At 39.7% G+C, this 15,878-nt stretch overlaps 1 protein-coding gene across 1 annotated transcript in view; it reads left to right on the top strand.

The window, feature by feature from the left end:
- Positions 1-15,878, top strand: part of LOC122562290 (sodium-coupled monocarboxylate transporter 1-like) — a 69,518-nt gene that overhangs the window by 43,883 nt on the left and 9,757 nt on the right. Inside the window, exons 10-15 of the mRNA XM_043715095.2 lie at positions 2,094-2,182; positions 4,210-4,331; positions 7,797-7,867; positions 7,982-8,068; positions 8,790-8,992; positions 10,247-10,350. Of these exons, the coding sequence (XP_043571030.2) occupies positions 2,094-2,182; positions 4,210-4,331; positions 7,797-7,867; positions 7,982-8,068; positions 8,790-8,992; positions 10,247-10,350 (676 nt within the window). The remainder of the gene's footprint in view (positions 1-2,093; positions 2,183-4,209; positions 4,332-7,796; positions 7,868-7,981; positions 8,069-8,789; positions 8,993-10,246; positions 10,351-15,878) is intronic.

The raw sequence follows: 15,878 nt of genomic DNA, 5'->3' as shown, positions 1-15,878 counted from the left end.
ATTGGCCATCCTCAATGTGATGTTATGTGGATAGGGTTGGGACGTGGGTCTGGATGAGGTGCTCTCAGAGGGTCAGTGCAAATGCTGTGGCTGAATGGCCTCTTCGAACACTGCAGGGATTGTGTGAAATGTAAATATAGAAAATCCTCATGATAGCATGCTTGTTGTTGTAAACAGAGCCCTGTGCATCACAAGCTTTCAAAAGGAACTTACAGTTACAGGCACACTCTGTATCAGCTAATGCCTGTGGCTTTATTAATGAAACAGTTGTGACAAATGCTTGGCATAATCTTTGACCTGTAACAACATTCAATTAAGTTAATAGTATCAAAGAAAACTTTGAAAGGTTGTGTGTGTACAGCAGATTGTACACCAGCTTCTTGAGTACACAAAATGCATTCCTTTCCAATGTGCAACCAAGCTGGAGGCTGAGGTTATTGAAGAGGTGCTTAAGGCTGATAACAATACTCCTGTCATGCATGCTATTACTGACAAAGAGATTGCTACAGTGAAGTACAACCAGTGATGATGAGGATAACATGGATACAGAACAGGTGGAAGAAATACCCAAAGATGATACTGTAAAGATGTGTGACACTTCGATAAATGCACTGGAACAACATGACTTTATAACTGAGTATACTTTTGAAAGAAAAACCAAAATTAATGAGGCAGATGATGCCGGAAAATCTTTTCCAGAAGAGCTGTCAATAAAGTGTACAAGATCCAATTCCTGGTCTCATGTCAGCCCCAAATATCCCATCTATAGAAAATTGACCTTTTTTGTTGTTAGCTTTTCTACTACAAATAAATGAATTTGAATAAATTTAAGTAACTATACTCAGTGTTTTTATTTGTATCTGTTCCTGTAGCTAATTTGCTTCATTCACATACAGTAGCTGGTCTAAAGACTGCTGAGCAACATAATTCAGAGTGAATCAGCTGGAGTGTCAAAGCACTGTAGCATTGCTCTGCCCCCACATGTCAATGTTCACCAACACCATTTTCCCCAACTGTGCTCACTGCAACACTTCTTCACCCCACTGAACATAGTTTCATATTTTCTCAGTGTAACCTAGCAAGGAAAACTACCTCAGGTAGGTGCTGCCTGTCCTTGGCCTGAAAAGCAAAATTATCTGAATTCCAATACATAATTGATCCCGAGGGTTTTAGATAAAGGATAAAGGATAGCTGACCTGTCTTTAAAGAACCTCTTACTGTCTGTTTTCTTAATGGCTAGTTTCCTGTCAAATTTTGTTTTCTCCTCTATTATTTTAGGTCATCTTTTTTGTTTTTTAAAACTTACCCAATTCTCGAGTTTACGTTTAATCAATGGATTGTTTTTCTTTCAATTTGATACTGTCCTTAACTCCCCTGGTTAACCATGGTTGTTTTTTTTCCCCTAACCTCTTACTCAATAGGATATATCTTCACTGAGATTCATGAATTATTTTCTCACATATTTGCCATCGTTCCCAAACCATCTTTTTCCACCAAACTTCATTCCCAGTCCACTCCAGCCAATTCTGCCCTCATCCTGATATGATTACCCTTATTTCCATTTAGCACAGTTGTTTCCAACCCAAGATTCTTGCTCTCACACCAAATTCCACCATATTAGGGTTACATTTTCCTTAGGGAATCTTTTACTCTGAGATCATTCATTAAAACAGCCTTGTTACATTAAAACAGATCCAGTGTGGCCTGATCCCTGGTTGGATCCATGATATTTTGTTTCCAGAAACTGTCCTGAATACACAGTGAATTCTTCTCAACTGCCTTAATCCATTCTGATTTTCCTAATTTGATTTGATTATGGGCACCAGTGAAATGGAAAATTGAGTCAGATAGCAAATTGACACAGTTGTGTGTTTGGAATAAATTTAGAACAAGTGAAGCTGAGAAGATTACAGAGCGAACTACTGAAATCAGTAATTTGCTAAAAATATTGTTTTGAAGTAATCATATTTGTTGCATATATTTTTGCTAATCGAATTTATCAATGTTGATAAATGTTAGGAAATATTTAACCTGGTATCGCAGATGTCAAGAAATATTTCCTTACTAATTTTTCTTCAATAACTTTTCTGAAGCTTACACCACTTTTGGTTTTGGATATCTTGTCTCACGTGCCTGGAGTTCCAGGGCTTTTTATCGCCAGTGCATTTAGTGGCACTTTGAGGTATGTAATATGTTACCTTAGCTATTGGAATTCACAGCATGTTATCTAGAATAATATTGCAATAAAGTGTATATTTGTGCAAAAAGTACTGATAGTAATATTGATATTAAGAAAGATATTTGAGTACCAATATGGATGGAGATGCAGGAGGAAACAGTGCGTTATTTGTTTTGTACTGTACGTGGTGAGCTGCTGATTCGTACCTGGTAAATATTGAATGCTAGGAACTGAGTCAGTCCGTGATAACTGAAAGATGCCAATAGTAAGTACATGGGAGTAAATTCATTGTCTTCCAGTGGCTCCACAGAGTGGTGAGCCCTAACGAGTTCAAGGAGATGTAAAAGAAGATAGAGAAATTCTGGGACATTATTATTGTAGATTTTCAAATATTAACCACACATACCGCTACATATGCTATTAAGAAGCAGTCATCAGCTCTTCTAACTGTCCTCCCACTCTCATCCATGTACAAGATGCATTCAAAAGTAATGTTGCTTCTGTTTTATCCCTGTATTCTATTTTTTGCAAAACTCAGTTTATTCCCTGATTCCATGGAAAAATCTAAATATTGCTAAAACCTACATTGTTGCACAAATTAATTATTGTAGGTGTGTAAAGTTCTGAGCAATATTTTACTGTTGGAACACAAGGCAGAGTTTCTCCAATTTTAATAGAATCATTGAATCCCTACAGTGTGGAAACAGGCCCTTCGGCCCAACAAGTTCACACCAACCCTCCAAAGAGTACTACACCCAATTATTCCCCATTATTCTACATTTACCCCTGACTCATGCACCTAACCTACATACCCCTGAACACTATGGGCAATTTAGTATGGCCAATTCACCTGACCTGCACATCTTTGAATTATGGGAGGAAACTGGAGAACCCGGAGGAAACCCACATAGACACAGGGAAAATGTGTAAACTCCACACAGACAGTCGCCCAAGGCTGGAATCAAACCCGGGTCCCTGGCGCTGTGAGGCAGTAATGCTAACCACTGAGCCACCGTGATGCCCTTTTAGATTGCATGAAAGTCTCCTGGAAAGAAACTAGATCTTCTGGCACTGATTCATTGCCAGTTGGCTTTCTACCAGAATGGTAAACCTGGAGTAGGCAGTGCCACCTACCCAGCCAATACCCACAATTGGGCAGCACCAAGGCTGAAGCCAAACCCCCTCCAAACTGACCCCAATTTGGAGAATAGGTACTAAGAAGACTGGTATGAACTGGGTGTGGGGATGGTTGGAAGTGAGGGCTGTCCATCAGTGACCACACCTCTGCCTTCAGTCTAGTCCCTCTGTTATGCACAAAATTGTGATGAAAACCCCCTCCCCATTCCCCCACACAGCCACCAAACTGACAACCAGGGGCACTAGTCAACCAGCCAGCTCTGTCTTATCCCACCTGGAGCTGAGGTTGTTGCAGTACAGGTGAGCTAAGGCCCTACAGTGACTGTTAACTGACCCAGTGAAATGCTTTAATTGGTGATGAGATGGCATGCCCAGAATAAATTTCCAAGGTGGTGGGTAGGGGACAGGTCTCTCCCTGGTGTCGACCCGAACCATCAGGTGCCCTTCTCCACCTATTTCATGGGTGGAATTCTGCTCTTAAAGTTTTCAATATGTGTTGCATTTTCCGAGAGATATGTCGGTCAATGAGGAGAGGCCAAAGGGGCATATTTATTTATGAAGTAGATGGGTTTAAAAACTGGGAGAAAGTGAGGACTGCAGACGCTGGAGATTAGAGTTGAGACCGTGGTGCTGGAAAAGCACAGCAGGTCAGGCAGCATCCGAGGAGCAGGAGAATCGACGTTTGGACATTCCTGATGAAGGGCTTTTTCCTGAAACATTGATTTTCCTGCTCCTCGAATGCTGCCTGACCTGCTGTGCTTTTCCAGCACTACACTCTTGGCTTTAAAAACTGACCTGCCAAATCACTATAGCTAAAGCTGATGTGAATATTTGATTGTAAATTCATACAGCATGTGTTGTGATAACTCCTGTTTTATTCTTCATGTCCACAGCACAATCTCCTCGGGCATCAATGCTATGACTGCAGTCTTTGTGGAAGATATTATAAAACCAAACTGGAGATCATGGAACTATCTTTCTGATGACAGGAGAACAATGATCTCAAAGTTTCTAGGTTATCTTACAACTCCTGAAATTTCAATAGGATAGAGCTTGAAGTGCAGAGAGAGCAATTATATAATTTTCCATGCCATTTTATTTGTCTGGAGATGCACATCATAAATGGCTTGATTTGATGACACAGACTGTAGCCATTCTGGGAAGTTCACTGACGATCTGATGCAGTCTGCATTGATCATTTTCTGAAGCAGTTAAAAAGCAAAATGGTGTAAAGTAGCTGGTGTCCAGAATGTAGTTATAAAACTGTTGCTTTCAGGCTCTTCACTTGTTAATAGCCATCCTTCACATTTAGGGTATTTAAAATTATTAGGGTATTTGCAAGTTGTGGCAAAGTTTTCTTCAACAGTTGGCATGGAGTAATAAGATCTTCAAAGGTCTAATTAGTCCTTTGGATCCATGCACCTTCTCAATTTTTCAGCTTGTTCCATTGCTACCCATGTTGCTTCTCCAGTTTGTAGGAGTTGCTAATTTCTTGATTACTCCCTTTTTTTCCCCAATTCTTCTATCTTGTTGTTCAGGCTAGACTTGCGGGCAGCTGGAACTCTGAACAGATGCTGATTTGTTCTCGCACTCTCATCTACTTCTAGATGATATTCTCCACAAGGCTGTTTGGGATCTGTAAAGACATCTTTATTTTTTTTAGTATCTATTCGGCATCAATGGCTTAGTGACCTGCAAAATGCTGCATATCTCTTCTGGCACATTTTGGTTTACTAGTCCAAGTATCAGCCTTGCTTCAACTGAGATGAGTGGATTCTGCTTAATAGCTTCTATCTGAAACTCCAGATCTTCATACTTACCATTGCATTTATTCTCTTGGCCTAAGGAGCATTCTATCATAGAGGCTCAACCTTAGTTTTGAGGGCTTCATTTGGAGTCACCATTTTGAGCCACTTCACACAGGTCTATCAAAATGTAACAGTCCCCTGATGCGGTCATTCTGTAATCATGATTTTAATGGTTACAAATCATTTACCACATTTAAACCTAACCATACCAACCTCCTGCATGATGTAGGGTGACCTATCAGAATCACCAGTCAATACCTATCCAGCAGCAGCTTTAAATGCTTGCTGTGCTTCTTTTTAGTGAAGCACTTGTACGGTGTGTGATTCAGCTATTTGCTTTCCCCATAATAAATATGCTTCTTTTGCTTTTGTATGATGTCTTGCATAATATTTACATCCTGCCCCTGACTTTGATCTTTCTGTTGACCTGTCAACAAATATTTAGTCCTTTTTTCCCAAACTGTTTGAATTTAGCCTAGATGGCTGGTAGCGTAACACAAAGCCTTGTTTGACCTCCCACTAATATATTCTAGCTGATGGTTGACGATCCCAAATCCTTTGCACATTTTGATAGCTTTCTTGAGAGTAAGTTTCTCCTCTCTCAGCAGACATGCTCCGCATCATGATTTTTTATGCCTAAGACAATCCTACATCTGCTGAGATAAGCTTCCAATTATCTAAACAGACTCTAATCAGATGTATCAGTGCAGTCTTATGTTGATCAATACTCCCCCTCTCTTTGTGAACTCTCATATTGAACTCACACACTCAAACTTAATAATATGACGTTCAAAGTGTGTCTTCAAACTTTTTAAATTTTGCAGTGTGGCATTGCTATTCCTCAGTAAAGTCTAGGCTTTAGTATGCTTTCCACATCATCATTAGCAGAATTTTAATTCTTATATGCTCAATCTTTAAAATTAATTCCTTTGCTATTTAATAATTCACCAATTGAAAGATTCCAGTTGTGTTTCATATCTTATTTCCATATCAGCAGTAAGTGAAAACGAACAACCATTTTTAACTCATCCACTAAAATTGCAGACTGCTATTTCATTTTTTTCTTCCTTGCTGTTTCTCTCAGAAGATGGATTTCTTACAGCTCTGAAAATCCATGCATTTTCAGTTACACCACTCCTGACACTGTGTTTTAAATAATGTTTAACGTCTGTCACAACCTCTCAAACATTCCCAACCTATCCACTTAACACCAAAGCCAACTTCATGCCAACTCATATCAAATCCATGCCTCCCAGATACTTGCATTCACCATACCAACTCATCCAGTATCTGTAATGGGAGAATTGCAGGAGTTATATTGAGATTAAGTAATATCTATTATAACCTCTACTATAGTCATAAAGACATCGCTGTTCACAAAAGTCTATTCAAAAGTTTTAAATCACTTTTAGTGTTCTTGGCCTAACCACCTTCAGTTGGTTCATCAATGACCTTTCCTCCATTGTAAGGTCAGATGTGGGGATGTTCACTTATGACTGCACAACGTTCAGCACCATTCGTGACCCCTCAGATACTAAAGCAGGCCATGTCCAGCAAGACCTTGACAATAGCCAGTTTTGGGCTGCTAACCAACAAGGAGAAAGTGAGGACTGCACTTGCTGGAGATCAGAGTTGAGAGTGTGGTGCTGAAAAAGCACAGCTAGTCAGGCTTATGCCCAAAATGTCAATCCTCCTGCTCCTTAGATGCTGCCTGATCAGCTGTGCTTTTCCAGCACCACACCCTCAACTCTGATAAGCAACAAGTAACATTCATGCACAATAAGTGCCAAGTAATGACCATTTCCAACATCAAATAATCTAACCATTTTGACATCCAATGGAATTGCAATCACTGAATCCCCGGATATCTCAGGATTATATGTTCCATAAGCTGAACTGGACTAGCCAGATAAATGCTATGTTACAAGAGCAGGTCAGGGATTGAGAATCATGTGGTGGGTAACACATCTGTCTCCCAAAGCCTGTTGGCCATCTACCAGACAAAACTCAGGAGTATGTTGGAATACTTGCCTGAATGAGTGCAGCTCTGAAAATACTTGACACCGTTCATGACAAAGCAGCCCCTTGATTGGCAGGCCATCCACTATATTAAACATTAATTTCCTTTGCTCCAACGAACAATGGCAGCAGGGGGCACTATTTACAAGATGCACTGCAGTAACTCACCAAGGCTTCCTCAAACTCGTAACTTCTACCATCGAGAATTACAAGGCCAGCAGGTACATGGGAACAACACCATCTGTAAGTTCCCCTCCAAGCCACACAACACCCTGACTTGAAACTCTATTCCATTCCTGCACTATTGCTGGGCAAAATCCTGAACCTTCCTTCCTGACATCACTGTGGGTATCCCTACGCCGCAAGAACTGCAGGCATTTGAGAAGGCAGCACAACTCCCCTTCTTCAGGGGAATTAAGGATGGCCTCACCAGCAACACCCACATCCCATGAATGAATAAGACGTACAGAATCAGATACATAACCCCACACCAAAGGGAGCTAATTCCTGAGTGTGTTCAGTGACTGGATGAGCCTTGTGCTGAACGTTGGCATCATAGTAACAAGAATAATTGATGAAATTAAGAAAAGTAAAATATTCTAAACATCCACAAACAATGCATTCCTGCTGATTTTCTTCTCTATTTCACTTAGCGATGACGTTCGGGGGTTTGACAATGCTTCTTGCAGGGTTAACTTCAATCTTAGGTGAAAATGTAATGCAGGTAAACGCATGATTAAGTTAAACTATAAAATGAATGTAGTTTAATTTACAAATTTAGATTCAAAAACAATATTATTGTTCCTGTTGATAATGCACTGTTCATTTTCTTTCTCAGCTAATCCGAAGTATTGATGGAGTATTTCTAGGACCTCTACTGGGTGTATTCACTTTAGCAGCTTTGTTTCCAAAGAGCAATAGCAAGGTAAGGCCAAGCACAAGAGTGGAATTTCAGTCTTATCCTGTAGCTAACTCATGTATTGTAATGAATGATTTCATGGCCATCAGTAGCTGTTGCTCTTGTTCTCACTTTTAAATATGCTTATGACTTCATTATGCTGCCTACTTTTTAGGAATCTTTACTAGTATCCTGCAGGGGAAATATGGATTTTTACCAACGTTAAATCATCTTGTGAATTTTAAACTTGTTATAATTTTGCATTTATTGTCCACGCTAAATAGTTTGCTAATTTCTACCATAAGCAAACAGTGACTGTATTTGAAAAGTAAGAAATTGCCTCTGAAAGATTTGGAAGGTCCTAATAAAGTCAAAAGTGTGAGATAAGTCTAACTTCATTCTTACTTTCCGTCAGTTTGGGCTTGAGTCATATTGGGCTTGAAACGTTCATTCTGTTTCTGAGTCCACAGATACTGCAAGACCTACTGAGTTTCTCCATCATTTCTGTTTTCAGTAAAGTAAGTGCTTACACCATTTCTCCAAGATTTCTATCAATGGGAGGAGTCCTGAGAAACGTTCAACTGATTATATCAGATACACACCTATCACTAGTGGACAAGCAATTAAAATAACGTTCACTCAGGTTGACCCTGCTGCCAGAGGGACTATAGTAATCAGTTTCCCCATGTTTATCCCCTTCTGTGTAGTGTCGTAATGACAACATTTTCTTTGATTCCATTAATCCCAGGGAGCATTTGTGGGTATGCTGTTTAGTTCTGTCTTGAATTTACTTTTGGGAATTGGCTCTCAAGTGTATCCGGCAGCTGCTAGATTTACAAGGAAGCTGAAGATATCAGCAGCAGGTTGCCATCTATTTAACGTCACGAGTTCAAGCTCCACCAATGTAACATCTTTACTCACCATAGAAATGTCTCCAGCATCAAATAAAACGTAAGTCAAATTGTTTATTCAAACCTTAAAGTACAAATTACACAGAAACTCAAGCCACACTCATCCCAGGGTTGTCACAAACAGTAACGGTTTAATCAAATTACACAAAAGCTCCCCCCCTCCCACCTTGATTTACATGTCTGATGAACTCAGGTTAACAGAAAATATTGACCAGGTTTCAATACATGACATGAACTACTGTTTGTTCCAAAAAAGTAAATTCTAACCACAGGCAAACAAGAAAATGAATGTATCCCAACAGGCTTACCAGCTAGTGAATTAATCTAGACCTAGATCTTTGAATTTACAGTTATTTAATAATGTTGGGAGCTTTTCTTCCATTTTCTGTTTTTTTTTAAAATGTGAACTGAAATGAGAAAGACTTTTTTAAAACCACTGTTTGAAAGAATGGCTGCAGTATTGACAAGCAAGTAACCTGACACTCATGGCAAGCATCATAAACAATTGCTTGACCAACCAGACTATTGATGACAGAGACCCTTTCACTGCAACAGCTGTATGATTGGTTCTCAGGTAACTAAACAGTTTGGAGCTGGGAACAAATTACAGAGAGAGAGAGAGAGAGAGAGAGTGAGAGTGTGTGTATGCATGAGAGAGAGAGAGAGATATACAATTTTTTTCCCAGATCAAGGGTAGTCTTTCTGTTCTCTGCAGTCAAACTGGAAGAAAACCTGTTTATCTTTCCTGCAAGGCTAGTATAAGCTGTGACTTCTAAGTGAGAAGTCAGAAACACTTTTTGAGTGAACCAACCAGTGGAGAAAGACAATTGAAGCAATGTGCTGACCAGCAGAAGAATCATGAAGATCATCTTCGTAACAGAACCTGAGAACAAAGATGACAGAACTGTCTTTCCAGTTTTTCCTGTCTGCCTTATATGTTGTACCCTGTCTATTTTATTGGTGTGTGTTTATGGGGAGGTTTATAAGGGGATTAGTTTTTTGAACTGATAGGGTTAAATGACAGTAGTTTGTAGCTGCTTACCTATAGTTAGAGTTGTAATAAATAGTGGTTCTTGTTCAGTACAGACATCTGGCCCGTGTTTTCTATCAGTCTTGGTCTGAAAGTCAGAAAATTGGAGAACATTGTGTACTTTATAAAATCTTTAACTTTTGTGACGTCATTGGGAAATAGCAGCTCAGGTTCCAGTGCAGTAACCAATAAGTAGGAAGAATAACCAAAATGTACAATATGGAATGTCTATTATCAGTAATTTAAGTTTAAATTCTACTTTAGGAACAGCCTATTTGAAGATATTTTTTCCATATCCTATGGATACTACACCCCATTTGGATGCCTAACTGCAGTTATGATAGGTTTGCTAGTCAGCATGGTTACTGGTAAGTAAAGCAGAATCATAAGAAATAAGAACCCTTCATAAATATTATCATTTACAATAATAAACTGTTATCGATTAGCTGGTGATTACCCCTCTTTGAAAAAGCTCTACTTTGAAGTGTATATAGGAGTCAGCATTGTATGCATCATTTTCCAGTTTTACTGATTTTTCCTTTTGAGAAAGACCAGGAACTGATCTTCACCATCAAGTAAATAGTTTTGAGGCATGTGCTGGACAGTGAGAGAGGTAACCATATCATCTTGGGTAGCTATTCCACATTCATTTGTTAGAAAAATTCAAACAAAGATGGATATCAGTAAACCAGCAAACCCTAGAAATAAAATGTATTAACAAGTGCTTGTAGTCATGTAGCAGCCCTCATCAGACAGTTACCTTCTTCAGATAGGTGGACCAGGAAAGATGGAGGAAGGCCAAGGGAAGAGTTCCTGAACACTTCTGTTAGAGAGCAGGATGTGCCATCACAAGCTACTGAGGTCAACAAACTCTGGACCAACCAGTGATTCATCCTCTGGTATCAATGAACTAACCTCAACCATCACAGGTTGTATACTTATATGAAGTTGTAGAGGTTTATTGCACAAATAAAGGCCCTTCAGCCCATCAAGTCTGCTCTGGTCAATAAGATACCTAACTTTCTAATCCCATTTTTCAGCATTTGGTCCATAGTCTTTGCATCACAAGTTTCTTCTCTATTTAATTAATGTATCATCTCCAAACTGTTGCTTCTTAATAAACTAACATAAGCAACCTTAAAATTACTTGTGAATCATCGACTGACTAGCTTGGAGGTACCTGTGACTCACAGACCTAAAGTCTTACATTCAATATTTCAGAAATTGGGGTGTTAGTCTTATTGATTGATGTTAATCTCAATTAATGGATTTCAAGTAACACCTAATTAGTCACTTCACTTTTCTATTTAAATGATCCCAGTTGATGGCATTACTGGATAAATGAGACCCCAGACTGAAATTTGACTTGATAGATCATAGTTTATTTTGTCTTGGTTTCAAAGTAAGACAGGTTATTTCACAAAAGAAATGAAGAAAACAATAGAATAAATCCAAACTATTTACACATAACTCAAGTTTAGCAAATTTAGAACACATGGTCGTATATTTCCCATTAATCCCAAAACACTCTTTACAGATCCCAAAAGCATCCCTATGCAGTATCCACAAACAACCTTATTGCAGAGAAAAGACATCATTTTTCTCAAATACCTCAATAGATTTAAGTTAACTTGACTTCAGTTCACAGTCTGGAAAATCTGGAAGTCTTTTCCTGAAGCTTTCCTACATCTGACTTTAAATGTTCTCAGCTTCAATTCCCTCTTTAATGTTTGATTCAAAAGTTATTGGTTCAGAACTATTACTAAATTCCTTGCTCTAAGGTAATCTATTTTTGCTAACCTCTCTCTCTCTCTCTCTCTCTCTCTCAGGAGCACTGCTTTATTTATCCATTTTCATCCAAGGAGTTCAACACAACTGTCCCATATTGAAACAAACAAAACCTTTTATTGGGTGTAGGTTTGCTCGCTGAGCTGTACTGGGTTGTACTGGGTCTTTTAAGTTTGTTAGTTGTCCAACCCATGGACAAAACCAACGTCATCTATAAAATTCCATGCAAGGACTGCCACAAACACTACGTAGGGCAAACAGGAAGAAAGTTAGCCACCAGGATACATGAACACCAGTTAGCCACAAAAAAACACGACCCCCTCTCCCTCATAGCCCTACACACGGATGAAAAAAACCACTATTTCGACTGGGGCAACACATCTATCCTGGGACAGGCTAAGCAAAGACGTGCCAGAGAATTCCTAGAGGCCTGGCACTCCAACCACAACGCCATAAACAAGCACATAGATCTAGATGCCATTTATCAACCCCTCAGAAAATGAACAGGAAATGACATCACCACAAACCCCAGGAACCCCATCCAGGAGAAAGATATAAATAGAAAGCAGGAGACAACAGCTTCGCTTCATTTGGAGGTCACCACTGATGATGTGACCTAGCCAGGTAATGAAACGTCTGGATATCAAACCTACAGCTCAGAGAGCAAACCTACACTCTAAACCTCAACCTGAGCTACAAACCTTGCGAAAACCCTTTTATTTTTGAGCGATGGTTATTTCTCTAAGCTTAAAACCAAATTCAGAAATTTCTAACAGAGACACTGATGCACTATGTTTACTTTGCTCAGTTGTAAACTCTCCCAATGCACACACAAATCCATTGGTTCTGACAGCTCCCTCCATATTAAAAGAAGTTTTAAAAGAAATCACCATTGCTACAGAAATACTAATTATTAAATCATTCAGTCACGCAGAAAAATCATGTCATTAATTCTAACTTCCAATGTCCAAACTTAAATATAAGTGATACTTACACATATACACGGCCTACATCACACCTCTCCTCAAAGAAGAATTCTCCTCAAGAATGGATTCCTGAAGAAGGGCCTGTGCCCGAAACGTCGAATCTCCTGTTCCCTGGATGCTGCCTGACCTGCTGTGCTGTTCCAGCAATAAAGTTTCAACTTTGATCTCCAGCATCTGCAGACCTCACTTTCTCCTCGTACATTAATGTATAACCTGTTTAACTAGTGCATTTTGTCAGTTAGTCGTACCTTTGCTTGACTCTGGGTATCAACAGCTCAAGATTCCCAAACTATTGTTGATGCAAAACGTATGTTTTCGGGCTCAAAAAGAAACTCACAGTTGAAAAGTCTTATACTCAGAAACCAAAACAGATCAGACTTTTTAGGGTCACTGGACTCAAAGTGTTAACTCTGATTTGTCACCACAGATGCTGCCAGGCCTGCTGAGTTTTTCCAGCAATTTCTGTTTTTGTTTCTGATTTCTAGCATCCACACTTCCATTTTTTTGTTAGGTTTTATACCCATGTGCCCACATGTGCAAAGGTCAACTAGACTTGCCCCAGAGTTGGAACGTAGGGAGTGATCAGTTCTCCCCTTCTAGTCTCATTAGTTGATCAGCCAACTCCATCCTGACTAATTATCATATCGGGTACGGTTCCTTATCCCCTGCTCAGTGCTTGCTATCCCACATGATTGGCTCTAATCCTGCCTTCTGGAGGATCATCCATTGGTCAGTTGTTCCTTAGCAGCCTCATCAGGATTTCTGATCACCTTGCATCTTGTTCTCTCACCCTCACACAAGACAATCATATATCTGCCAACTTTTATTTTCCACGCAACCAGCCCATGCGGCGCATCCATTAGACATTTGTTTGTTTGTCTGAGTTGTTGACTTTGAGCTTGGATTAATGCATATAAACATGACCTTGTAAGCTATTAGAGACTTGGTTGAGAGGGGGACAGGATTGGCAACTTAATATTCCAGGATGCAGATGTTTCATGCAAAATAGAGAGGGATGTAAAAGAGGAGGGAAAGTTGTGTTACAGATAAGGGAGAATATCACAGCTGTACTCAGAGACGATTCCTTGCAGGAGCTCATCCAGTGAGGCCATATGTGAAGAGCACAGGATTATGAACAGTGATGGGATTGTTTTACAGGCCTCCCTAAAGCCAATGGGAGATAGCAGAACAGATATGCAGACAGATTATGATAAATATAAAAACAACAAAGTTGTTGTAGCAGGTGATTTTAACTTCCCATAAATTGGCTGGGACTCCCTTAGTGTCAGGATGCGGGCATGTTTGTTAGATGCATCTAGGAGGGTTTCTTGAAGCAATATCTAACAGTCTGATGAGGGAAGGGGCCATACGAGACCTGGTATCGGAGAATGAGCCTGGCCAGATGATCAAAGTTTGAGTGAGGGCGGATTTTAGGAACAATTCCATAAGTTTTAAGTTACTTATGGATAAGGAAAAGTCTAGTCATTGGTTGAAAGTACTAAAGTGGTGGAAGAATTCCATGATTTGGAGATGCCAGTGTTGGACTGGGGTGTACAAAGTTAAAAACCACACAACACCAGGTTATAGTCCAACAGGTTTAATTGGAAGCACACTAGCTTTCGGAGCAACGCTCCTTCATCAGGTGATTGTGGAGGGCTCGATCGTAACACAGAATTTATAGCAAGAATTTGCAGTGTGATGTAACTGAAATTATACATTGAAAAATTGATTGTCTGTTAAGCCTTTCATCTGTTCGAATACAGTGATAGTTTCACTTTCATGTGTAAATCACAAAACCCTTTTTTTAAAAGTTGCATTCTCGGGTTAGCTGTTAACAATGGTGATAGCTAGACAATATGTTGAAGGTGTTGGCACCCTGTGTTCTCTGACTATGACCTGATGTTTAGATTGTTTCTAATCTAAAAAGTGAGATAACAGAGTTTGTTATCTCACTTTTTAGATTAGAATCAATCTAAACATCAGGTCATAGACAGAGAACAGTGGATGTGGATAATGTGGATTGGGGACAGCTGTTTCAGGGTAAATCCACATCTGGCACATAGGAATCTTTAAGGTCCAGTTGATTAGAGTTTGGGATAAACATGTTCCTGTGAAAATGAAGAATAAGGATGGCAAGATTCAGAAACCTTGGATGACAAGATAAATCATAAAGCTCAGTCAAAAACAAAAAGGAGGCATATGTAAAAACTGAAGACAGCGAGAGCCCTTGCAGAATATGAAGACAGCAGGAAAGAATTTAAACAAGGAATTTGGAGGGTTGAAAGAGTCCAGAAAATGTGCTTGGCAAACAGGATTAAGGTAAATCCCAAGGAATACGTAAGGAAAAAGAGAGGAGCTGGGAAAAGGAAAGTCCACCAAAGAACAAAGGAGGCAATTTACGCACAGAGCCAGAGGAAGTGGGTGAGGTCCTGAATGAATACTTTGCATCAGTATTCTCCAAGGTGGATGTGATGGATAGTAAGTCTCAGGAGGGGTATGTTGATATTCTAGGGCATGTCAAAATAAAAAAAAATGGAGGAGGCTTTGGGTTTTTTGAAAAGCATTAAGATAGACAAGTCCTCAGGATCTAGGAAGCTGATGGAGAAATTTGTTAGGGCCTTGTATGAAATTTTTCTTCAGTCACAGGATAGGCCACGGGTTTGGGAAAATAGAGAGTTTTGTTCCTTGCTTTAAGAAGGGCAACAGGGACAATCTGGGAAATTATAGCTGGTGCATTTTATGACAGTGTAGGGAAATTACTGGAGAAGGTTCTTAGGGAATAGAGTTTATTCATATTTGGAAAAATATGGACTTATTCACAATAAGCAGCATAACTTTGTGCAGAGAAGGTCATGTCTCATAGATTAGATTACTTACAGTGTGGAAACAGGCCCTTCGGCCCAACAAGTCCACACCGACCCGCAACCCACTCAGACCCATTACCCTACATTTACCCCTGCCCCAACACTACGGGCAATTTAGCACGGTCAATTCACCTAACCTGCACATTTTTGGACTGTGGGAAGAAACCGGAGCACCCGGAGGAAACCCACGCAGATGCGGGGAGAATGTGCAAATTCCACACAGTCAGTCACCTGAGGCGGGAATTGAACCCGGGTCTC

Source organism: Chiloscyllium plagiosum, unplaced genomic scaffold (assembly GCF_037043375.1).
Source record: "Chiloscyllium plagiosum isolate Xiang-an unplaced genomic scaffold, Cpla_swu_hap1 HiC_scaffold_25, whole genome shotgun sequence".
Lineage (NCBI taxonomy): Eukaryota > Metazoa > Chordata > Chondrichthyes > Orectolobiformes > Hemiscylliidae > Chiloscyllium > Chiloscyllium plagiosum.
Note: the sequence above shows the minus strand (reverse complement) of the source record. Positions and strands in the feature narration are given on the sequence as shown.